This window comes from Falco punctatus (assembly GCF_963210335.1).
Source record: "Falco punctatus genome assembly, chromosome: 7".
In the NCBI taxonomy this organism is placed as follows: Eukaryota; Metazoa; Chordata; class Aves; order Falconiformes; family Falconidae; genus Falco; species Falco punctatus.
In genome coordinates, this window is record NC_137587.1 from 63,256,130 (window position 1) to 63,282,237 (window position 26,108).

The following is a 26,108-nucleotide window of genomic DNA, read 5'->3' on the forward strand; positions in this document are numbered from 1 at the left end:
ACCCGCCGCCCTCACACCAGCCCCCCACGGGCGTACGGCGCCTCACGGCCGGGCCGCCGCCCCGCACCTCCGGGGAGCCGCTTCCCGCCCGGCTCCCGCCCCGTCTTCCCGCAGAAGGGGAGGAAGGCGCAGAGCTGCGAGGCCGGCGGCGCCCCCCCGGCTGTCCCACGGGGCGCTCACACAGCCGTGCCCGAAGGCAAGCCTCACACGGGCCGCTAACGGCCGCCGGGCTCCGGGCGGCCGCGCTTCGGGGCTTAGCGCCCCCCGCCCGGGGGGAGGCCCCGCGGCCGGGCCCACCGAGCCGGGCCGCCCCCTCCTCCCCGGGGGCCAGGCGGGGCCGGGCGCGGCGCGGCCGTACCTGAAGACGCGGAGCAGGAGGCAGGCGATGAGCGCGGCCGTGAGGGCGCAGGCCCCGATGACGGCGGCCTTCAGCGCCGAGAGGTCGCGCAGCAGCGCGGGCACGGGGCTGAGCCGGGCCCCGCTGTGGTTGCCGGGCGCGCCGGCCGGTTCGGCGGGCAGGCGGCTGCCGTTCCCCGCCGCCGGCGGTTCCTGGCTGCCGCGGGCGCCGGGCGCGGCCGGCAGCAGCAGCGGCAGCAGCAGGCAGGCCGAGAGCAGCAGCAGCGGCCCGGCGGAGCGCATCCTGCCCGGCTCCGGCCGCCGCCGCGCCGAGCCCCGGAAGGCAGCGCCGGCCGGCCCGGCCCGCCCCCCCGAGAGGCGCCGCCTCCCGCCGCCGGGGCCCGCGGCCGGGGCTCGGGCAGGGCGGCCGGAGCCCCCGTCCCGCCGCCCGCGCCGGTAACGGCAGCGTTCCTGACGGCAGGCCCCGTCTGGCCAGCGGCGCAGCGGTCACAGGCTGCCAGCCAGCCGAGCTCCCCCGAGCCGGAGCCGCTCCGTCACATTTACTGCTGATTTTCCCTTTCCGCTGGCCACCTGGGCTTGGCTTCCAGCTTAGTGTTCGCACTGATCTTTCACACCTTAAAAATCTTCACGGATCTGACATCCGTGGCAGCCGCAGCCGCGGCTGTGCATCCCCGGCCGAGCGGGGGGCGAGGTGCGGGGGGCGGCCGGGCCGCCCCGCTGCGGGCACCGCTCGCTGCTGCTCGTCCTGTTCAGCGGGAGCCGCAGAATAATTTTCCGCTGCAAAATAATCGTGGCTGGGGAGAGGGGCATGTTGCCCCTGAAACGAAGTTGAAGCAGAAGAGGGGGGAAGCCTGCCTGTTAGGCTCTGCGCTTCAGGGCTGGCGTGCCAGGGTATAATCTATAAGAACGTGTGACTAAACTGTGAAAAAGATTACGGAGATGTATTCCTGCTGGCAATGTCCCGTTGGAAAGGGGGCAGTGAAATAATGCCTGGTTCATCCAGTTCCCTAGCCAATTGGGATGCCGTAGCAAATGCCACCCACTCAGTACTAAAAGCATCCTGTGTTTTTTGCAGCAAGTTCTTGGGGATTAGGAAATTTTGACGTGGACGATGTGCAGAAGGCCCCCTACACTGTCTGAATTGGTCATTGTTCCAGCTTTATTTCATTGCTTGCTTTTGTGCACTTTCCCAGTTTCCAACATGGGGCCCCAGTTTATTTCTGTTCAGAGAAAAAAGAAAAAAAATCCAGCTGGGCAGGAGGTCAAACTGGTGATGCAGACTCTTTCCCAAACATTGGTGTGAGCCTGCTCACATGATTTATTATTTGTAAACACTGACCCTGATGTTGGCCCTGCCTGTTCTGAGATGTTTGCCAGCTGCTGCTCAGTCTTTATCAGATCTCACTTGGTCGCACCCTGCCACTCCTCTTGCAGTGCAGCGCTGCTCCATAGGATGAAGAAAAGGTGTAAGGGGCTCCCAAAGCAAGAACCACCTCCAGCTGGTCACAGAGCTTAGGGTCCAAATCCACCTCACCCGCTAGCCTTTACTTGTCTGTGTGAAATCAAAGCTCCACAGTGCCATGCACTGGGCACATACCTAGGCAAAAACACTCATTACGCTCAAAAACTAATATTCGCAGCTGTCGTATGGGAATCCTGGGTGTGAATCCACCCGAGATTCTGCCTTAAGTGCTCAGCTGGTAGGCGGGAGTGATGGGTAGATACTAGGCGATGTCCCACGCTGATCCTTATGTCCATTCCTTTGGTGTTCCTCAGGCAAGGAGAAGTGAATGGCAAAGACTGCTACTAAGCTTGCTCAAAGCAGAGTACCGCTAGCTTTGCCATGGAATGACACAGGATGGGTGGGCAGCACAAAATCCTTCCGAAAATCATGGAGAATGGACATTGCTGGACCTACACCTGCGATCATCTTTAGTCTTATCTTGGCATTGCTGCCGTGGTGCTGGACTGGCAGAGGGGCACTGTAGGCTTTGCAAGCCAAGTAATTTTGTTTCACGTCCATTTTTTTAATAGAGCTGGACTTATTCCTGAAATAAATATTCTGCAAATATTTGCAGCAGGATTTGCTGTATTGCATGAGCATATCAGTGTAATTTCCTCTGAAATGCACAGCCTGAAACATCTGTTACTTGACTAGCATAAGCTGGGCAGCGGTAGATGCTGGATCTGGCACTTTTGTTTGACTTTTCTTGCTACTTTGGGCGGGGCGGGGGTGGTGGTGGTGGTGATGGTGGTGATATTCCTGTGGCAGATATTTCAATCTACTAAGATCTAGGCTGAAAGCCAGCACAGGGAATTAACATTTATTCTCACTATAAAGTTCCTCTATTTGACAAGGTGCAATTGTACCAGTATGTATGGTGTCAAACATATTCCAAACAGTCTAGAAATTATAAAGCTCAAGATTCTTCAGGCTTGTTTCTGATCCCCCTGAGAAGCAGGCTTATGCGACTGGGATTTGTGGTGCTCAGGTGAGAAGCTGCACAGCAGGAGAAGGAAAAGGAAGGTGTTACCCTTGTGCAAAGTGTAATTGATTCAATTTGTACCCTTGCTCTGTCCCCTGCCTTTTAAGGATCTTATTTATGCCGCCTTCTGCCTGTGTCTGAACGTAATCAGGTTTAACCAGCCTCTCTGTGATGTTGGTTAAGGATTTGGATGCCTTTTATTGCATTCCTTGCAGTCAGTTAGGTTCTGATCAGCAGTGTGGGGGTAGAGGCGTGACTCTGTTTGGAAATTGAACCTGCAGAGTCGGGGCATCCCATAATTTGTACCTCTTTTTACCTCTGGCGTGAACCCTGCATGTCTTTTCCATTGGAAGATGTCAGAGAAATGCAGGTGTGACCGAAGGCAGAGCGTTTCAGGAGGCTGGTGTGGAGATTATATGTCAGTGGTGCTTGGAGCCACATGTGAAGCTCTCTGAAAGAAAAGAGGACTCTTCCTCTTGGCTTAGGTGACCCTTTCGTCAAACTCTGCATTGCTTGTTTGTTGAGGAGTTGAGCACGTACCTGGAGGTGTCTGTGACCTTCTGCGAGGAGATGGAGCAGAGCTGCTGGCTGGCACTCTGCAGCATTAGTCCTGTGGCTCACCAAGTGAGCCCTAGAGAATGTCCCCTTCACATGGACAACATGGGATGGGTGGGTGGACGTGTAGCACCCAGCAATTCTGATGTGCCTTTTGGAAAAGGTTTGCCTCCTCCTGTGGCTGCCCTTAAATGTTGTACTTGGAGCCTGGAGGACCTAGACTTAGGCTATGGTGTCTCCATTCTGCAGTGCAATGGGACATTATATTCCACCACATTGTGCAGGATGCTGAGAAACTACTCAATTACAATTTAATTTGGTTTTGTTCTTTAATTAGGACAGATTGGGCTTTGTTCCCATCTGTTTAGTAGAAATCTCAAGTGACCGATTTTAGGAAAATAATATCTAAGCTCTGATCCATTTTTTTCTGAGATATACAAGGTATTTAGCTCAGTCTTTCCCTCTCCGTACATTAAAAAGGCTGAACTTGCTTGAGAACGAGGCACAAAGCCCCAGGAGGTAGTGTATCTCCTGAGGACTTCCCAGCATCTCAGCTAACTTTAGACAACATAAACTGATCCAGCTGTCCTTGCTGTCTTAACTTCTTTTGGAGCCAGAAGAGGGAAATTTTACCCCTGAAGTGAAAAGACTAAACCAGCCTCAAGAAATATGATACTGGAAAGGAATCCCAAAACTGTAACGAAGGGGGAAAAGGGCCCTCACCTCGAGGGTGGCCATGGAGTAGGATCTTCCAGGTTTTTAATCCTGAAAGAAAGAGCAGCGATTCAAAGACTCAGCTCTCAGAATAACATTATACTTGCTCTTCATATCAACATTCAAACAAGTAAATAGGCTGTGGGAGCAGAGGAAGCGTGGAAGCTTTTTTTGCAGTCCCATTCCTAAAAATACTGTTAAAGTGGGAAGCAAGACATCCAAAATCTCTGTCAAATGGCAGTATCCAAAGGAAATATTTGCAGATTGTTGCTATATTAATAATCTGTAAATATTTCTTCTGAATTTTAAATTGACTTTGCAATCCTAGCTCCATGTTCTCAAGATACTGAGGACTTTTTCAGTAAAAGTATTTGAGGTGAAGGTTTGGAGAACATAATTCGTTTCATGTGGCTTCAGAGTTTTTTGTTTGGTTTTTTTTTAATGGATTTTTTTTTTCCTCATAGATGCTTTACTGGTATTTCGCATGTCATTTGCCTAATTTGGGAATCGTTCCTGGTTCCTGGTCTGGAATGTAGGATTTCGCAACTGTGTTCTTCAATGACATCATGTGGTTTGTTCTGAACAGAGCAGTAATAAATAAAAGCAAGGGGAGTTTATCAGCCCTTCTATATTAAACATTTTATCTGAATAGTCATCTTTTGAGGATCAGGACTCATTTGTGGGGTCTAGATTTTACCTAGTAAGTCACATTTTCCTTGTATATAGGACAAAGTGTCCCACTTGGGTAACGAGGAAACTACATCTTGGTTCCATCTTCCCCTTAGCAGTGGTTGATGTGAAAGCCTGCACTCCCGAGAGCTTTGGTAGAAGAACAGGGCTTTGAGAAGTCGAGAGGAAATTCACAGTCAGTGAAAAATGCATAAAATATTTGATTTCCTTTCTGATGAGAGCTCGCTTTTCTTTCCTGATACAAACATAAACCTCGAGGAGAAGGCTCTGCTGATGGCAGGGGTGGGAGGTGGTGTCACTTTTCTCCCTGCTGAGCTGTTCTTCCAGTTTACACCTGTTCGGTATCATTATAACTCTGAGCTGTCAGTAGCAATTGCACTTTCTGTAGAAGAGTCTGGTGCTGGCTAAATAAAACGAGCGAGAGTGTTTCTGTATGCAATTGCTTTGGGGAATGGCGGATTTCTGTATTTATGGATGCCTATTACAAGAGCATCCCCATTTGTTGGGGAAGGCTCTTCCTGCATTGCTTAGCAATGCATATGAAGCTCAGGCTGCCCTTTCCTTTGTGCTCTCTGATGGCCTCCAGGCAGCACCCAGATGTATTTTTAGCTCTCAGAATAGGGGAGAATTTGAAAGAAATTGTGCAGAGAAGAAATAAGCAAAGGAGTTGAAGCTGGCTCAATCACTGGGTTTAGGCAAGCTCGATTTGCAGGAATGAATATGTGTTTCTCTGTGAGAAATGAAATGTATACAAAATGAGGCAAAGCACCTTCCCAAGGGTTTTCTGCAGAAGTAATACAGCTTCTGGACAAAGACCGGAGTTCCAGTAAGGAAGGAAATAAAAGTCTAATGTGTAAGGGATCAGCGCAACATGAGCACACTTCTGACGTCTCAAAACTAAAACCCCAGGCTACTAGAAAACATATAAATTCAAGGAGTGACCAGTTCTCTATCAGAGAGTCTTTGAGTTTGGATGTCAGACAAGAAAACATGTGAAAATTGCAAGGATTAATCATTCTTCCCGTGACTATTGATAGATAACCTCAACCAGCAGTGCAGTAAAACTGCAATGCCTCATCTATCACGAGCGGTCTGAGGGCTGCTGTGAAGTCCTATTGCTAATTAAAGACCAGTGATCTAGAGCCAGCAACAGCTTCAGATATACTTGGACAAGTCTGACTCCTTTGCACATTCCTAGTTAGTACATTACATTAGCCTGTTATTCCTATAACCCTCTAAAGCATTTATGGCTTTTTACAGACACTTAAAAGCCAGTGTTATTGCTGTGGAAGGCTGGCAATTTGAGTCTATGATAAGCAGCAGATTTCTTTTAAACAAAGGTTGGTGCAATCATTAAGCCGGGGTACAGAGATTATCTCTTAAACAGGTTCCTACAGTATCAGTAATATACACAATGTCGCAGTGTAGCAGTTAATCTGAAAAAAAAACAGGGAAAAGAAGGACACCAGTAAACCACAAATCTTTGTTTAGTTTGGATAACAATAATCAAAGAACACAAAAGCCGATTATGACTTTGCCTCCCACTGCTTCGCTGCCTATTCATGCGGTACGTCCTGGCTGGCCCACTGAAGTGCAACCTGAAGGAAGCTGACAAATAATTCAAGTAATGTATTATTTTTTTTTAAAGATAATTTGCAGATTGTGTCCTTAGACTGTTTTTCTTCATCTCAGCTGCATAAAATAAATTCATTGGGATGGTAGCTGCTAATCTTGCAGCCTCAGATGGCTTTGGAGTTTATTGATGATGTTAAAGTGACTGCCAAGAAACAGGACTCCATCCAGAATTACAAGTGACCTGGACGTGAAAAAAAAAACCACCAAACCAGAATTGGATTTTAACCCCTACGTGTACCACCTCCCTGTCCAGCTGAACTGTTGTCACCCCCAGACAACGCACTTGCATTGTTATCACAGGAGAGATAAATCAGATCAGGTCAAAGGGGAAATATGTGTGCCGTAACAGTATTTCTCATCCATCAGTACCTGCTTACCTATGTCCTAAAAGCCCTGCACAGGTGTAGGAAGCAGAGAATCCACCTGAGCCCTTGTAGGATACTGCACTAACACATCATGGTCATTGCCACTATGAAAGCAACTCTAACAAACGGAGCAACATGACAAACGGAGTGCAGACATCCCTTTGGAGCGTGTAGCTGCTCTCCAGAAATGCTGAAGCTCACAGAGTTGCTGTGTGACTTACGCATTCATCCCATGGTGGAACATCTCACCCCGACGGGCGCCTTTGGAGAAGTTATGTACTCTATTCATGATGCACCGTGCCTGTGGTTGGACTGACCCTACTTCATGATGCACCATGCCCGTGGGTGGAGTGACCCTGCTGATCCTGGGTGCTCTTTTGTAAAGCATGTAAAACGCCAAAGTGCCACAGAAGAGCTAGTTACTGAAAGCAACACAGCTTGCCAAACATCTGCTTGCAGTTCACAGGAATCCTAACACCCGATGGAGCAGGGATGAGGCAAACTGCCTCCTGGCTCTGCTGAAACATTCCCCTTTAAGCAGCAGCAGACTTTAGTTCTGGTTTAACAGAGCAATGCCTGGAGCTGTCATCTCCTCACTGGCCTTTCCCCTGGAATGACAGTCATATTGAGTTGCCTGGAATAACTCTGGGTGGAGCAGCTCCCCTGGAAGCTGTGAGATTAAGCCCTTGTGGCATTTTGTTACAGGAATTAGTAGATAGATGCACAAGTGGCACCCACTCTGGGGAAGACAGGAAAACATCTGTTAACAACTGCAGCTGGGCTTCCAGGTCCCCAGTGTGAACCAGACCTAAGACTGTTTCATGGCAAGATGAATACTGGGAGGAGGACATCCCAAAAAGTGTAGTGACAGGGGAAAATCCATGAGCTCTTGCTATGGTTTGTTGCTTTCAAAAAGGGCTGAACGCTGTGGCTTGTTAGTGGCATTTTTGTTTAGTTGTTTTTGCTGTGATTTCCATAGGATTCTTCTGGGTTTACTTTAGAAACATGAAACCTTATCTTTTTTTGGCTGGAGGGTATCTAAGGATGAGTGGAGAAATAGTAAGATTAAGACCTTGCTAGATCAAAAGATAAAAGATAAGCAATCAGGAAAGGAAGGATTATTTCTTAAATTGCTAGAAACTCCCTGTTGCTTGTTATCATCTATTTAATTCAAATATTGGAAGGACACCTGGGGTAAGAATCTAGATGTTCAGAAGATTCACGTATCTCATCACTTGAAAAAAAATTCACACCTACTTCTCACTCTGTTTAAAAAGCAAAGCAGAAAGGGAAAATGTCTTGAGAGTTCTCAAATAACAAACAAGGTTTTTTAACTAAATTCTTCAGCCTCTGTTACACATGAAGAGTAGGTGTAAAATATATTTGTTTCCTTTACGGAGCACCTTTAAATCAACCATATAAATGTCACTCCCCACTACGCAAATTGTCACTTAAGCCAGCCTTTGTGAACTACAGTTTCTACCCATCTCTTGGCTTTGCTGCCTGAAACACCATTTAAGATGTTTTCAGCATCACCCCAAATACAGCTGATGATTTTTGGAAGCAAGCACTTCAGATAAGGTTGGCTGTAAAGAATTTGCCTGGCACTAAACATCTGCTGTCAGTGCTGTTATCAGCCATCATCCTTTCCTCACCTGTGGGATGCCAATAGGTTCACTGCAGTTGAGACGAAAGGTGCCTAGTCCGCAAGCCTATCCTGTTTCTCCCCATTTTCTTTGCCCAGTCCAAACGCCTGTGAAAGAATGTAGTGTTTATGAGGGTAGGGGTCTAACAGCACTGTTTGGAGCCAAACATAAGATACAATCGTCCGTAAGGAGGCTAATTCACCGTGGTCCTAGCTATGAGGATTTGCTAATCTGTCCTCTGCTCCAGCTCCTGTCCCCTGCCAAATCTGCTGTGCCTCTAAATCCTGAGCACCAAGACCCCTCTTAATCCTGAGCACCAAGTACAAGCCAGATGTACTTACTATCTTCCAGTGTACCATAAAACTCATCTCCAATCAAGCCCCTTAAAATTTCAGTCCTAAACTTTAAGCACGGCTCTGCCCAGTGAATTCTTACTGGTAGAGTGAACCTTGTTAGAGCATTAAACCTCACACAGTCCAGGGAACAGCACACCCATTCTCTAGAAGGGCTGATAGAAAAATCAACTCATTTGAATTCAGCTTGGAAGAATTTCCACTTTATGTCATGCTTCCTGCCAGCAGAATGCAAAGCCTTTTTATCAGACTAAACCTTCTCCAAATCCCTGGGCAGTGGGTAATAATGTCTGCTTCTATAGTGTACTTCAAAGCGTTTCTTCAAAGCCTTCGCTACCTGCACAAGACCATAATGACCTTTATTTCACGGAGAGATAAAGCCATGCTCGGGAGCAGAGCAGGCCAACAGAGCAAGGTGCAACGGCACGGTATGCTCTGCATGCGGTTCTGTGCGTAGCGCTTTGGCTGAGCAATGCGAGTGGTAAATTGGAAAGTGCTTGTAGGTCACAGAAAAATGGATTCATGCAGACAGTTGCTCCACAGGCTAGTGGGCATTAGCTAATGCCAGACAGGGTGGGGTGGACCTACATGCAGAGGTCATTCCTCTGCTCCCACCCAATAAAATAAATCCTTTAGCACTGGGTGCTCTAGGGCCACCTAAAGCAACCTGGCATCGGGTTCTCTTGTCCCAGTTCCCTGGCTGCACTGCTCTGTCCTACCATTCCTCTAGAATATTCTTTCCTAGCTGCTGGTGTGGGCTCTTGAAGGCAGGGATCCCACAGCATGGCAGGGAAACCTGCACAGAAGAGTTGCTCTAGACTAAATTTGCCCAGTTCCCCTAGGGCTTGCGGATCAGCGATTCATTTGCAGTTGAGAGCGTCCCTAGGAGTCCTCTGCCTGCCCCTAGTGCCCTTTTCCTCCACCTGAGAGGTGCTGGGAGAGGGGTTAAGCGAACTGCAGACTACCAGCATGCCACAGCAGATTCTGAGTCCTAGCCCCTGTTTGGGTTCTCTACAATCCCTCCTTAAATCCAGGCCCAAACAACCGAAACAAAGGAAAGACAGTAGACATTTTCACTCGTGAATTTTCATCTGCCAGCAGAGAAGCGAGTGTAGATTTCAGAGAAATAAGAGAGAGTTAGTTACGCTTCCCTGAATAATCCACTCTTGTCAACAGAGGTTGCTAACAGAGGCTCTGCCCAGGCATTTGGATGGAAATTAATGCATTGAGGAGACAAAGCCTTGTGCAGTTTGCAGGCATGACGCTAGCTCAGTGAACGGAAATGATACATCGAGTTTTATTACAGAAGATTCTTGGTAGACATTTTTATTAAATGGCTTGTCTGCTGAAAGTGCTAAAGGATTCTTCGTTGTTTTCCTTCTGGCTTGGTGTATCATATATCTCCAGGGCTTCAGACGGAGCATCTCCCCATACACTGCACTTTTTAGGCCTTTCCTCCCACAGCATGATCTTAATGAGCATCACCTTTAAAGCCTGTAGGCATCAGGAGATACGAGATTTCCAGTCTGCCCAGCTCTGAGATTCATTGCACTGAGAGATTTTCACTCCTGAGTTTCTAGTCTATCCAGATTCCTTTGCATTATCTTTCTGGTTTCCCTGGTGTTTGTGATGCCTTTCAACTTGGTGTCACTTTTGTGAATGCCTGTCATCCTTTTGTTCAGTCCTTCTTTAGAGTCATCAAGAAAAATGTCAAAAAAGACCAAAGACCTGATCTCTGTGATGCCCTAATAAACATAATTCTATAAAACAATAACTCCCTGTTTAGTATTCCTTTTTGTTTGCAGCTGCTCAGCTGTGATTTGGTCCATGGACTATTGTATTCAGATCATCCAAAGAGCTAAATTTTATGATATGATATCAAATGCTTTACCAAATCCAAACATGCCCACAGATTTTTAAGATCAGAAAGAAGCATGAGAGCATCAAATCTACTCCTTTCAATCCTCAATTGAGCTTGCCAACAGGTATCGCTAAAGCATCTTTTCCAGAATGTTTGGAGTTGAAGACCCCATGAGATAGGAAAGCAAATACTTTGCTTCATTAATCATATGTATTGCTTTTCTTGTTTTAAAAAAATTATTGTTAAATTTAATCAGGCTTTACTTTCTAGACCAGGGCTCCTCAAACTTTTTAAAGAGGGGGCGGCGCGTGGGTAAAGTGGCAGGCAGCCGTCTGCTGCTGCTTGGTTTCCCCCCCCCCAGCCCCCAGCAGGGGTGGGGTCTGTAAATACCAGGGGCCGGACTGAGGACCCTGGGGGGCCGTATCTGGCCCGAGGGCTGTAGTTTGAGGACCCCTGTTCTAGACATTGGGTTTGTGTCTTTTTTCTCTAGATTAAAGGTTGTCTAGTATCCAGCTGTTTCTTGCTGTGCTTATTGATGTTTCATGCAGTAATCTTTTGGGGGGTTCTTCTTTTCTTTTACTAACACTGCTCTTGATTCTGCAAACTCTTCTTTTCATACGTACCTGCCTGTAGAAGTCAGCCAGTCTCCGTGATGAGGAGGATCTGCTTTCATGGTGCAATTTGCAGGCTTTGAACTAGGTTTCTAATTCTCCCCATAAACAGCTATCTATCGGCTCTGGCAAGGCTCCCTTTCCTGCACATCTTGCTATCGCTTGGCTCCCTGATGTACTTTAATTTTCATGTCTCCATACATAACTCATTTTCGATCATGTAAAAACTTAGATAAGGTTCAAGACGATCTATGAACAATGGTCCTGATTCCCTACACACTGAAATGTGGGCAAATGCAGAGCAACTGCTTTGAAGTCAGCGATGAAACACAGGTATAAATGTCAGGGGAGACAGACACAATCTCTTTTGATATCTCTAGAGCAGGTCATGCAGAAATAGCATCCCAAACAATATCTATGACCAGCTGTTCATCCTGTGCCTCCAGCCATTCTCCATATACCTCAGATCCCATCTCCCAGCTGACAAGAAAACCAACTAATCAAAAAAATGGAATTACCTAATTTTCTTCCCCATTATCTGAGGCTCATAATAGAAATGTGAAATGACCTGCTGTATTTCAGTAGCAAAACTGAAGATGCTAGACTCTCAGGTCTCAATTCTCACTACATCATATTTCCATTTGCAAAGGTCAGGGTCAAGCCTGGTGGGGTTTTTTGTTCAGGAAAAGCTCCCTACAGATTAAATGGGATTCTTTCGGAATTAAAGAGGGAAAGAGGAAAAAAGGAAAGAAAGTGCCTCAGGGTTTATTTAATGGGAAAAAAACTACTTCTCAGGTGGTATAATTGAGGGTAGTTCTGCTGGCTTACACCAGCTGAAGACGGGGAGCATCCTATGCTCCGCTACCTCACCCCAACAGTTGTGGCCAGGATGATCTGGGCCTCACTCTCCTTTCATTTCAGCCAGCAAGGGCTGTGTCATGCTTTTCTCCATGGGAAGGACAGTGATGCACCTGCCATGATGTGGATTTGGGGATCCCCCAGAGCCATCGGTGGAGAAAAGGCAGGCAGCTCTCTCTTTACACTCATACCTGTGATGGATAGTAATCCCACAGGCAGGGAATCGAGAGGAGGGAGAAATATTTAAACGTTTTCTTTACTTGCTCAACCTCTGATTCCAAATATATGGGTGTCTAGGTCTAGGCTTCAGCTTGAGAGCTGTAGATCATAGAATCATGGAATCATAGAATGGTTTGGTTAGAAGAGAACTTAAAGCTCACCTTGTTCCACCGCCTGCCACGGGCAGGGACACCTCCCGCTGGCCCAGGCTGCTCCCAGCCCCATCCAGCCTGGCGCTGAGCACTGCCAGGGACGGGGCACCCACAGCTGCTCTGGGCAGCCTGTGCCAGCGCCTCGCCACTCTCACAGTGATATAAATAAGTAAATAAGGACCTGTAAGCTGTCTTAAGCTTGTAAATCTCCCCGTTATCCTGAGAAATCAACTGACGTCATGGGTCAGACTCGCCATAACATACTTCATTACTCTCATTACTCAAGGTTGAAAGCAAACTCCAACACAGCCTGCAGAGCTCAGACTTCGCAGAGCAGACAGAGAGCAGGACAAGCCCATGGAGCTGGTGTCACCACCAAGGCAGGGAGCAGAGCTGAGGTGCTTCCTCTCCTGGGCTGTAGCATTAGAGGACCATGGCCAGCAGCTGGCTGTGATGCCCTGCAGAGCTGGTGGTGTGTTCAGTTTCCTGGCATCGGGGCTGCCAAGGAGGCAAAGTCACAGCATGTCCTCCATGGCCTTCTGCATTGTCTCATAAGGCATCAGATACGTCAAGGAGATTTCTCCCCTGCGCCATCATTTAGATGCTTGCCGGTGTGTTTGACTTGCATGGCAGCGAAATGCCACAAAATGAAATGAATTATTCCAAAAGTGGAGAAGGTGAAAAGCTCTTTGTTGTCAGCTTAGTGCCACAGCAGTGGGAAATGAATTTGCTCTTGGTTTCACAGTGTCAGAAAGGGCCACATTTTATTTCTGAGTATCAGACCTCTTCATCCCTGTTCGTGTGCCTAAGTGAGTGTCAGCCCCAGGCTATGAATTCAGGCCAGGGTGTGCTTGCCAGGGCCCTGAAACAGCTTTTCATAACATGCTGCTCTCGTGGCTTCCCATGCCCGGCACCACTTCACAGGCATGCAGGTGATGGAGGGCACCGGCCCTGCCTGCCGTTTAGCGACAACCGCGGTAGAGACATTCTTTCTTCCCCAGCCACCTTTTTGCAGCAGAGGCTGCATCGGGACTGTGGAAGTGCAGGTTTCTCCGGGGACAATGAAGCCAGAGGTATGAAAGGGAGCAGCTTCTGGGAAGTGAGGAGGGGGCAGAGTGAGTCAGGTAAGAGCACTGATCCATGTCCTGCCCTGTGAAGCTGCTGCACAGCACATCAGGGGCTTTTTGGAGAGAGAGACGCCAAGCCCTGGCTGGCAAAGTTACATCCAGTTGCAGTGATGAATGGGATGCGATTTATGTAGCAAACATGGACCCATGATGGAAATCACTTTGCTGGAGAATTGATGATGCTTGGCATAGGTCAGTTCATCTCTCCTGCTTCCCTGCCCCTCTGCCCTAGATCCTGCAGGACACAGACCGCAGCTCACCCTCCACCAGCCCCAAGCATTGCTCAGGTTTTAGGAGTGACTCAAGGCATCCGCAGGGGGTTGGCTCTACTGGAAGGATGCGCAGTTGTCCGGATTCATTTGTGGGCAGCTGAGAGTTGTTCAGGAGCTGAAAAGAGTTTTGCAGTCCCCACTGCAAAGCTGCTCATGTCTGTAGTGACTTTATGTCAAAACTTACAGTGACTTCATGCTGCAGGCTATGGAGTCTGGGCTAGATAACCAGATCGTGAGAGAGCCAAGGGGTCTAGAAGAGGGTGCTTCTCAGTTCAGACTGCGAATAAGACTGTAAGTTGCAACAGGGCAAATCCTTGGCCGGAAACAGCAGGAGGAATGAAAGCTGGAGACTGTGCTCCTGTGTGAGAAGGTGTTTGGGAATCCAGGGTTAAGAGGGTCGTTTTAAGCTCCTATTTCGTTCTGCATCAGGCCGTAGTGAAGAAACAATACGAGAACAGTGATATGACCCAGGGCCAGGACTCCAGTTCTCAATGATTAAGAGGTTAAATCGAAGCAATTTTGTAACTTTCTTTTCCCAAGTTCAGGACCATCTTGTGGAACCTTTGGGGATAACAGAAAGAAATTTTCCTCCTCATTGAAGCATCATTGTCGTGTGATGCAGGCAGGCTGGGAAGAACCGTGGAGCCGCATGTGCTTGGAAGAACAATGCCAGCCTGCCTCAGAGATTGGTGTTGCTGCAGCTTTCTCTCCTGCTATATTTCAAGAGGGTTTTAGTAACTCTTGGGTCCTCTTAAAACAGATTGTTTGATTCTTGGCAGTATATTTTGAGCGCCCAATTTGTTTCATGGCGCAGAAGCATTTGTGGACCATGATGTTTCTATGTCAACACATGCTTGAGGAGGTAATTTTTTCACCAGAAGTGGCAGGTGTTAGAATCCAGATCAGAGCTCTCTCCACATCGTTATTTTTAGTAAAGGACTTTTTTAATAAGACATGTTGATATGTTTTTTCTGTGTGGGATTAAAAGCACTTCAGGCTCATGCACAGAATTCTGCTTTATAAATCTGTGGGAGTGCAGATTTTCTCCACTCTTGTCCACTCTTGTTATATTGCCTTTGTGAAATGGGAATAATAAACCTTGTCTGCCTCCTGAAGGGGCAGAGAATTAACTCTTTGAAGTTTGTAAGACCATATAAATGCCTTGCTATTATTAAAGTTACTACTACTCGGGGCTTTTAAACAGCTGCCACATTTCACTTGAGAGAAGGTTGCCTTGAACTGGTAGGTGAAGCGAACACAGTATATCAGGGTGTTATGCTGAAAAAAAGCTTTGGGATCTGTAAGGTTGAAAGGCACTATATAAATATGAGTTATTTGTAGAAATGGATTTTATAACTCTATCATTCTCCTCTGTTGTACATCTTAATCTAAAGGTTTTGGTATCCTTTATGAACACTTAACAAGACTTATATGAAGCTTGAAGCCTCTTCAGTGCACATATTTTACATTTACATTGAGTCAGTGCAATGGGGACAGATGCATTTTTTTGCCCAGCTTACACAGCAGGTCAGTGACGGACCTGACTGGCCTGCTTTGGTAATTAGTAATTCATAATGACCTGCTCCACAGAAAACAGTGACAGAAATGCAATAGCTTTAGGAAGATGTGGCCTCTCAATGCTGCCATGCTGTTTTGGAAGATTCACTGCCTTTTCCTTTCCTTGCAGCTTTTCTAGGAATAGCTGAAGTCTGATGGTCTCACTTGACAAATGTAGGCTCCTATGAAGTGGTTTTATATCACAGGCACAAGGGCCAGTCTCCAAGCCTGGTGTCTCTGTGTTTGATCTGCATACACCCGTTCCCGTACCTTTCATAAATACTGGGACAAGAATAATAAATGAGAGCCTATGAGTGTCCCAGTTAATGCAGTTATGGAGACCCAGTGGAGGACCTGAGGCAATGACCTGGTATTTCAGACAATTCTGTATTCGGAGTGCCAGACTTGATTGCTAGAAGATGTAGGAGTTAGGCATATAAGCATTTCTTGAAGGAAGATGCCTGAAGGTTTCACTGTTCCTAGTCCCTACGTTTATATGCTTGGAACCTTTTGAATCTGCCTTGAATCTTTGTCAATGGAGCAAAACCATTTTTTCTAACTTTTGATTTAGTATTTCTGCTTGAGGAAGAAAGCATCAAATTGTGACCCATGATACCTCAGCAGTGCAGAATGATACTGATGGGCAGTAGCTGTTTCAGCCTGTGTTTGGTAGCTCTCTCTGAGCTTTCAAAGCTGCAGAGCAACAACAGGGCAGTGCAGCTCTATGGCCCTTCTCAGGCAGAGGCTCTTCTCATGTTGTTCTCAAGACAGCGTGTATGGGAAGTTAGCAGTACACTAATGTGTAGGGGGGGAAAGCCAAGACATTCATTGTTTGATTTTTCTAGTGTCAAGCTTATACCAAGTTCTGTAAGCCAACAGAGGCCACAGGGATGCGTGGATAAGCCCACAGCACTTCTGTGGGCACAGGTTTGCAGGGACGTTCTCCATCACTCGGTGACCCATCCCCTCTCTGTGGGAATCTTCCAGCTCCTAATGCTGGAACAATGCCTGTGTACACTGCCTGTCAGGGAGTGGAAAGCAGAGTCCTTCCAGTCATCTCTGCAATCTGCTTTCAGGCCTCCTAACCTTGTCTTTAGCTTTGTAATATTTAAAAAAAGCAAGCATTAGGTTTCCCCTGTGTTTGTTGATGAAGCCCATGTCCTTGGCTTACCAGATGGCAAATTTGTCCAGTCTTAGCTCCAGCATCTCAACAAAGTACATGCAGGCCACAAATCGGTGTGTGCAAAGGAGGCTGTTATTGCAGGGAACGGACTCTAAACCTCCTGGCCGGGCAGGTGCAGATCAGGCAGTTACAAGAGCAGAGGCTGCCTGTGCAAGGTGAGCTGCCGGTGGCGCTGCAGATCCGCTCCTGCTGCCTGTCCCTGCCTTGCCACTGCCAGTTCACACTGATGTGCCGCAGAAGGTGCCACCCTGCCCACCTCTTCTTTCTGCTGAATGGGAACAGCATAGAGCGCAGGATGCTGCTGACCCACAGGGTTGTGTTTGGATCCCTCAGCCTTGGCCTGAGGGGACCTTATTCATGGCCAAGGGAGAGTTCAGTTAATGAGTCGGTTTAATCATGGACAGCTTTTTGTTTTGCCTGTGAAGTCTCTGCTGGCTGTTAAGTTACACATCGGGCAGCTGCAGTCTCACTCTTGAATTGCAGCCGTAGCCACCAGTTCTTACATGATGCCCAGGTCTGGGACACTGTTTTAGCACTGAATGGCTCTTGATCCTCCAGCTGCTTCCCAGGAACCCAAGATATTCACTTCTCTCTCCTTCTGTTGTGTCTACTAAAACTTTTCCCACTGCGATGGCTCACAACTGCTACACGCTGCATCTGCTGCCTGGAAAGGAGAAACTGCTTGAGGCAGGGAAAAGAGCCGGTTTGGCCTCCTGGAGTGATCCACCACCCTGTGCAAGCCCAGACAGCTTCAGGGCATGAATGGTCTGATGAGCCTCTTCCCTCGACTGAGAGAACTGCTGTTGCTTTCAAATTTATTATCTGTGTAGCAGAAGGCTGTACCAACACATCCTTTATCCTGCTGCAAGCAGCACTGGGCACATTTGCAAGGGGGTGCAGGGGACGTGTGCTGTCCCCTGTGGGTCAGGGCATGGAGCTGTGTGTCCAAGTCTCGGTGTGCTTCCATGCTGTCTGGGTCCCTTCGCTGGTGCCTTTGCCAAGTGTCTGTCCACTTCAGGCACACTGAACACAGCCCCTTAAGTGCATTTGTTGTTTTGTGTCTTCAAAATACTCAACAAGCATTAGCTAATTAATCTTTCTAGTGTGGCCTGTAAAATAGGTAAATATTATTCTTGCTCTGGAGCCAGAGAAGTGGAAACAAGAAGATACAGCAGCTCCACCAAGCTAACCCACAAAATTGTGTTAGGGCCAGCAGTGAGGACTCCTGACTGTTGATGGCAGTCATCATCTGTGCTGCCACAGCACATGTATGTGTGGCAGCCTTTCCTAGAGGAATTAACGGTACAGACCTCCTTTGCCATCATGGTGTTATGCCGAGATGCAGCATGAATCCTGATTTCTAGCCCTGTAACCCACGTGGGCTTCACCAAGTATGGAGTGGCCAGAAGGGACAAAGTGGAGCGTGGTCTCAGTTCTCAGCATCGCTGTGTATTAGATGCTCAGCTCTCTGTGCTCAGTTGCATTTACAGGTGCCATGTGAGCTATAAAATGAAATACTGTGAGACAGCCGCTTCTTTTACAGCCACTTCATTTACAGCTGCTGCATAAATTGGATTTTGAAGAGGCATCTGAAAATAGGATGTTTCTTTCCAGCAAACCACTGAAATCCACAGACAGGTGAACGGTGGAGGCATGAGGGTACCCTGGGTGTGAAAAATAAAGCAGTTGCCTATTGCTGTTCTCAGTTTGAGCTAAAATTTCCCTATAAAAAACACATAGCTGCCAGCACTGTGGGTGGAAATTATTTGCCTTACTTTTTTGAATAACGTAAGTCTTGATAAGAAAAAAAGCACAGCCTAAGAGCTTGACACCATTTTGCCCAGTTTGATGATCAAAAGTGCTTTTGTTCTTTCTGCTGCTCCTGTTGTTTCACATGGAAGAGACTTCAGTAAACAGAGAGCGAGGCTGCCCAGGCAGCAGCTGCAGCGAAGAGGGTTAAACTCCAGGAGTGAGGAAGAGACGATACCTGGAGGTGACACGTTTTGTATTGAACATCATTTGCTCCCACAAAGCTGACTAGCTGGTGCCTGCTCATTAGCCACAGAGTTGCCAGCCCAATCGCCCATGTAGCTCTGCAAGGGATCCCATCGCTTTATCCCAACGGTGCCGCATACAAAGCAGGAAAGCTCCAGATTTCAAACTAGCCCCTCAGTAGGGGATGTAATTAGGGAGTCTGGTCCATCAATATTTCACCACATCTCTGCTCCCTGAGAGAACAGGCGGTGGGATGTTTCCCTTAGCTCATGTGCTTCTTCAACTTATCTCCTTGACAACTCTTTAGTTTAAACAAAGATTATTTTGGAACTGGAGCTGTCAAAAAACCCAGCAGCTCCAGGAAGTTTTCTTGTTAAAATATGTTGGCTCGTCAGCACCATCTTCTGTTCCGCCCTTTAAACAGCCTTAGCTGTCACCGTAAAAAGTGTGCATGTGCCTTGCCTAGCTCGGGGCAAAAGAGCAGTTTGAATAAGATTGAGTTAATATTTTCCATGCTGGGAGTCGGAGCCATAGAACCGATGTGGCACAAGGGAAGGAAGCGTGAGTCCAGCTCTGCAGACCGAGGGGGAGGCAGGCAGCAGGGACCAGTAAACCCTTGCAACTGTGGGCAAACTGCTCCCAGTCCAGTGTTTTCCCGGGCGAGGTACCTTCACCTCGGTGGTTGTACTCCTGCTTATAGGATTTTTCAAGGCCCGTGACCCTCTCGTTACTGCGGTGGCTTTGAGGGAGCAGGAACTCAGTGCCTGCTCTGCACAATCCATCTTGCATGCTCGCTGAGCCCTGCTTTCCTCGGATTTTTGCTGTTGGGTTTGCTAGCCTTTGAGGTGAAGACATTCCTCCTTGCCAGAAAAATTGCTTGATGGTTGCTCTTTGGTGCTACTGCATAAATACCAGGTCCCACGTGGCAAAGCCCAGAGAGATCCAGGGACAGGAGAAGAGGCACAGAGAGAGGGCAGAGAGAGGAAGGACTCAGAGGAGCCAAGGCAGGCGTGGGGAATCCTCATACGATGGCAGAAAATCAGGAATTACAGGAGGAACTGCTCATTGTCCCACTTCTCCACTGCACACTGGGATTCAGGCAGAGATTTGTGGCATGAAGGTTAAATTAGGAGGGCAGCTACAGCCATCTCTCATACCTTCCTTGGGCTGGCTGCTGTCTCCTCTCAGCATCCTGCAGACACCCCCTGGGCTGGCAGCTCACCTCCTTTACCCCCAAACGCAGCCCTGTTTCTTCAGCCCACCATACAGGCAACTGCCTGTACTTATCAATATAGTGTGTGTAAGAAAGAGAAATAATACCTGTATTTACCTTTTACTTTAGAGTATTGTTGCAGGCCCTAAGTAATTAATATCTGAGCAGCTCAGATCCTTGCGTGGCAATCATCACACAAGAGAAAAGTGTTCTTATGAAAAATACAACAAAGCCCTTACATTTAAACCGCGGCAGCTTTCTTGTAAGAGACACTCTGTGGCAGAATTCTGCAACATAGCAATCAGTCTCGCTTTAATAAACAGGCCAGGGTAATGTAAGAAATACTTGGAGAGCAGCCACAGCTTTCACAGCAGCTGCTGCTACATTTTTGTCAGGATCAAGTTCATTTCAATTATAGAAAAGGCTTGTGATCACCTGCTAGGAGGTTTTCAGCAGTTCAGGAGGCTGAGGGTGTGTGTACAGCTATATTTAAATACCAAATGCGTAGCATACTCCGGCACCATCCCATTTGCAGAGCACTCTGCAGACATCCCCTAAGTAAGTGTTTAAGCATAGATTTCTTCTTCCTTTATGGTGTGATATGAGCAGATCTTGTTAAAGATCCACGTAAATCCTCATTTAATTTGGAGACAATGTAAAAGGAAGTGAGGAGACTGAATAAAATGGACATCATGCCACGCAGCCCTTTGTTCCTGCTGCATTGCTCAGGCTGTGCCAGAAGAGGGCTAAACATTGTACCTTTCGGGGCCGCTTCAAGCCTTCACCTCATTCCATGAAGCCATGAAATGTTCTGTCCCCGTGTAAGTGCACAGATGGCAAGGCAAACCTCAAAAAGGAGAATTTTATTTTGTCCGGTGGTCAATAGGCAATGCAGGCAGCAAAAAGGCCGAGAAGCCAGCGTGGAAGCTTGGAGCCCCCCCCTGCAAGCTCAGAGGGAGAAGAAGAGGCCCAGGAGCTGGGACAGAAAATGAATGTCCAAAAAGTGATCTTGTTTCACATGGCCCTTCTGCCCTTCTGCCCACCACTGACCCCGAAGGTCTCTTCCACAATGTAACTGGGCCCGAGCAGCCAGAGCCTTCCTGGCTTGCAGTGTGAAAGGGAAGAGGCTTACAGGGATTCTTCAAGGTTTTAAGTGAGTGTTTTGCACAGTCCTTGCAGCCTGTGCCATGTCCCTCCCCGCTCCAACCCAGGCACGACTGCAAACACAGACCTCTGGGGCTCCTGAAGTTTAATCGTATCAAGACTTTGCCCTTCCGTGCCCCTACCTGTAGGAGGTTTGCAGCATCAGCAGCAGATGGTCCCACGAGAAATACCAGTATCCCCGTTTGACTGCAGAAGGCAGGCATGGAGAGGGGCACCCATACACCTCCTGGTTTGCCTCCTGCTCCCCATCGAGTGGCCATAAGCAAGGCCAGCACTGATGCTTCCCCTTCCTACCATGCCTGTCTTGTCATTATCAGACCCTGCAACCACTGTGAAGGTGGCAAAAAAGGGACAGAAAACAAAGAGACCAGAGGACTCTGACGGCTCAGGCAGAAGGGAAACCTTCCAGGGAGGCAACAGCAAGGGCTTGGCAGCTGTGGGAAGTGTCTTCTGGTGAGAAGGTCTGGCACCTCATCTTCTGAGAGCAATGCTGGCAGGCAAGTCACATCTATCATCTGACCTGGGGAATGATGTCGTTTAATTGTCCTTTTAAAAATAAATTAGGAAATGGCTAGTGCCAATTTTTAAGAAGTGTCAGAACAACAGAAGCTTCCTTGCACTTCCCAATGTGCTGCCAGAAGGTTGTTCTCAAAGGAATTAATTTTGTCTAATTAAATATCTCCACAGAGCTCTCGAAGTACCAAACCAAAACATCAACACACAGCACTTTGCAGACTAATCAGAATCACACTGGAGATGGGCATCATGTGCTGAAGTGTTAACAGATGGATGTGGATGGTCACGGTGGAGGAACGGGAAGGCAAGCTTCCCTTCTTTCCACCTCTGCCCCAAAAGACATGCTTTATCTCCCACCTAAGCTTACCCATATGTTAAATGCATGGAGAATAACTCCCATTGCGTGGGTCTACCCAGAGGGCAGGCTAGCTATGGTCACAGAGCGGTGCAGCAGAGGCTTTGAAGGAGCTGAGAGCTTTGGGTTTTTGGGATGAGGTTCAGTTGAGCAGGGGTAGAAGCCCTGGTGGGGTCTGGAGGGTTACATCTCGCTCTGCACTACAGCCGCAGGGCTGTCACTGCTTGCAAACCCTGAGCATTCAGGCCTGCCAGAGGCTGCCTCCCAGATCTCTCCATTTTCTTGTACATTGCAGCAGAGATGGACCGGCGGGTCGAGCTGCATCCTGGAGGCAGAGGGCTAACACCGAGTCCTGCCGTGGAGCATCCTCTTCTTGCATTGCTAACTCACACGAAAAATCAAGCAATTTTGCTTTCAGCCTGGTTCAGGTCCTGAATGGTCCTGGCTCCATTTGATGAAGTCCCTAGGAAGTGGAAACCTTGTGTGTCACAGCCAGCTCTGTTGCTGTCCCCAAGTTGTTGTTCTCAACTCCTCTTTATCAGAGAACACTGTGTTTACATCCATGGCCATGTTTTGGCAAGCTGGAGAGATTTTTGACACTTGGAAAATAGAGCTATTTAAACCACTTCATACCTCAACACTTTCCATTTTATAAAACTGGGACTATTCATTACAAATCAGGTTAAATGAAAAAAACATGGGAAATAGCAAAGTCTTCAGAAAAGCGTAAACAGTCAGTTGAAACTGCTGGTGCAGCTTGGTATGCGGCATAACACAGCCATGCAGCAGAGGCTCAGTTATTTCTCAAACCAGTCTGAAAAGCCCACTAGCTTTGCTACCTATTATGGGCATTTATCCTATTTAATAGGAGACATTTCTACACAGTGCAAACTCTGGATGAGATTCGACGTGGTGGCTGCCCGATGGTCCTGGAAAGTCCTCTCTGAGTCAGCTGCTGCAGTTCGAAATGCAAACGTGGTGCCGTAGCACAGCGCAGGATCATCTGCCTGCCAGACAGGAGCATCTCGCCCTCTTTAAAACTGTCAGATTACTGATCCCTTGCAGCAGACAATAAAATTATTCCAGGATAGGGGCTTTTTTTTTTTTTCTTTTTTAGTGAAGTGCCAGACACTCAGATGAATCATTTGCATGCTGGATGATTTCTGTTGACAGAGACAATGTGGCTACGGTAGGAAAACCAAAAAATTACATTTTGTTTTGTAAAGCCACTGCAAATAATAAAGGAGATGAACGTAAGTTATCAGTGCTGTGCATTTATATCCATTTAAAATTCTTCCATTGATAGAATCGCACACTGCCGCCGGCCTGATCCCCATAAATGCTGGGTGATAGCAACAGGTCTCCCCGGGGTGGGTAGGGGCTAAAGGTGATGCTGAGCAGGAGGGGCAGCTCTCTCTGCACCAACTGCTGGTTTTTTCAGGCAGAAAAAAAGTCAGGGGGAAAGCTGTGCTCACCATTGTGTCCCTTACGTGTTTCCTCCCTCACACGTTTGCAGGAATTCCATAGGCTGTTTAATTGCAGTGATTTGGGTTTATATATATGGTAACGCTCTATAAATATTATAGTAAAACAAACTGCCCTGCAAAGTGTGCTTTCCCGCATGCCAAGGCACGCCTGCTTCGATGCAGCGGCTTGAGGGTTTGGTGAAGTTCGGCACAGGAAGGTACCTTGTCACACCGCTCAGAGGTCTGCCGGTGGGAACCTTCCCCTTGTCGTTCCAAGAAGTTTACAGAATGGCAACAGCTGTGCAAGGCACGGCCCCGCTTGGTACCTGAATTTCCTACCTAGGAGTTCCGGCCAGGCAAAAGCGCTGTTGCCCCGGGAAGGCGCGGGGCGGGTAATTTCTGTGACCCCGCGCTGTGCGCGCACAAGTCTACGGGACGCTCGTTCCCCGAGCAGCAGCGCCGCAGCAGCCGGGGCAGTTCCCCGCCGGCAGCCCCCCGCCCCTCGCCCCGCTCCGCTCCGGCTGCCGCCCCCCGCTCCCCCCCGCAGGAACCGGGCCTCCCGCTGCCCGGCGCGTCCCGGCCCCTCCGGCCCGGCCCGGCTCCCGGTGCTCCAGCTGCGCCTCGTCCCCGCCGCGCCGGGCCCTCCCGCCACCAGGGGGCAGCAGCCGGTTTCCAGCGGGGCCGGGGCGGCAGCTCGCACCGCTCCTGCGTTCGCGCCCGGCGGCTGCGGGGCGGCCCCTCCGCGGCCCGGCCCGGCCCGGGCTCCCGCCTGCCCGCCCGGCGCTCCGCCCGCCCGCCCGGCCCTCGCTGTCGCGGGGGCGATGTCGCGACAGGAGGCGGGGCGCTGGGGCGGGCTGGGGGCGGGTGTAGTGGGCCCGGGGTGAGGGCTCCTGTGGGGCCCCTGCGCGGATGGGGGGGCGCGTTGCTGTATTGTCTCAGGGATGTTGAGCTCCGCTGCATCCCGGCCCTCGGAGTGTCGGGCGCCGTTTAATCCCCTGGCTGTTCACACACAGAGCAAGTACGGCAAATTAGCGGCCTTTTCATTTGCCTTCCTAATTACTTTTTTTTTTTTTTTTTTTGGCCTTTGCCTTTGCCTTTGCCTTTGCAATAGCAACGCCTTAACTCACAAGTGAGAATCAGTTTCCAGCGTGCTGTCATGGGCAGAGCAGCACAGGGCAGAGGTGCGTTTCCTTTTTGCACACTGTTGCTCTTGGCTGCATTTCAGGTCTGACCACTCCCTGTATGTGGGTGTATAGTAGATGTTCATGCACTGTTGTGGTTGGTGCCAGACAGCAAGCATTGCCAGGCAAGCAGACACCCAGTTTTCTCTTTTGCAAAGGTTTTCTCTTTGGCTCAGAGCTGGAGGGTTTTAAGTCTGCTGGTATCAATTTGATTAAGAACGCGGAACATTTTTCATCATTTCCTTTTTTGTTTCTTTGTTGGGATATTAGCAAGCCCTAGGAAATTACACAATCTGAATGACTGCTTAACTCATAATTGCAACAACTCATAATTGCAACAGCCTTTGGAGTCACCTTATGCCCGCCTGCTGAAGTAGTTTATTCACCAATAGAATATTTCTGCGTTTAAAGAAGAAAGCCTATGATACGTACTTCTAAAGCCATCACTTGCACTTCAATCTTGTAAGCAGAGGAGACCGTAGGGTTTGTTTTGTTTCTTAGCATAGGAGAGCTATTAACTCACCTCTCAGCTTTGGTCACAAAATCCCTGGCAGAGTAATGGCATTTCAGGACACCGGGGACCTCAGCATTTCACTGAGGACTGAGATGTGGACCCGCCTGTGCAAATCTCCCTCAGGCAGCAGCACATAAGGGTTTTGGGGCTACAGCAGTCCCAGACCCACCTAGAAGAAGGAAACGGGGCCAGGGTACCACATTATTAACCAGTTCCTGGCAAACCCCTCTCAAGAGAGGTCAGTACAACCCCTTCGGCCTCAGTTTCCAAAGGTGCATGTGCAAGACTTGCATTTACACACCCAGGTGAGATGGCAAGGAGACACCACACGTCTCATCATAGGCCAGGCTCCAAAGGTGTGTTGGGCAGCAGTGTGCCAAGTGACTGCCTTTCTCTTTAACGGTAACTTTAACAGAAGCTGGAACAGCAGGGATGAAAATCGAAGCAACTTTCCCAGCAGGTCAGTGGTCTCATTAGGTACATATTTAACAGGAGTAAATTCCAGCCCTGAGCCAAACCACAGCATTAGAGGTGAAGTCATAGTTCCCGCAAAACCCAATGTCCTCTGAGTCCTGCTTTAATCTCTCACCTACCTTTGGTATTTACATTAATTTCTTCATTAAAGGTTTTTTGTTCACCTAGGGTAATATGTCATTCTTGCCAGTGGCGCTCAAATTTTAGCCAGGTACAGGTCATGGCAGAACTTCACCAAACAATGTGCTGCACTGCACTTGATGACACAGGAAAAAACAGTTCTTCGGTGGAAGAGAAGCCCTGGTGCAGCCACGCTAACAGCAGAACGCAGAGATAACTCTGGGATGCCGATGTTTGACCCAGCCTACTGAGGGACCTCCCAATCTTCTAATTCCCTCACGATGGAGGGCATCAGCCAAAATACTGGTTACCCCTTACAGGTGTTCTTGGGGGTGCTACATCGGCATTATGCAAAGGAATATGCGTCCTCTGGTGTATTCCCCCAGATTTACACAATTGAAGCAGACAAGCGGGACATGATTCTCCATGAGCAGGAAGTAAAGCCTCACTCCCTGCAAATTCCTGTCTT

At 48.4% G+C, this 26,108-nt stretch overlaps 1 protein-coding gene across 2 annotated transcripts in view; it reads right to left on the bottom strand.

Annotated features, from left to right (window-relative positions):
- The window catches only part of FAM174B (family with sequence similarity 174 member B), a 43,166-nt gene extending 18,710 nt beyond the window's left edge, over nucleotides 1-24,456 (bottom strand). The window contains exon 1 of one of the 2 annotated variants that reach the window (XM_080394318.1): nucleotides 359-24,449. In XM_080394318.1, coding sequence (XP_080250444.1) covers nucleotides 359-639 — 281 coding nt within the window. In that variant the 5' untranslated portion in view covers nucleotides 640-24,449. Of the gene's footprint in view, nucleotides 1-358 lie in introns of both variants that reach the window. The other variant, XM_080394317.1, reaches the window with a different exon arrangement.
- Between the last annotated feature and the right edge of the window lie 1,652 nt (nucleotides 24,457-26,108).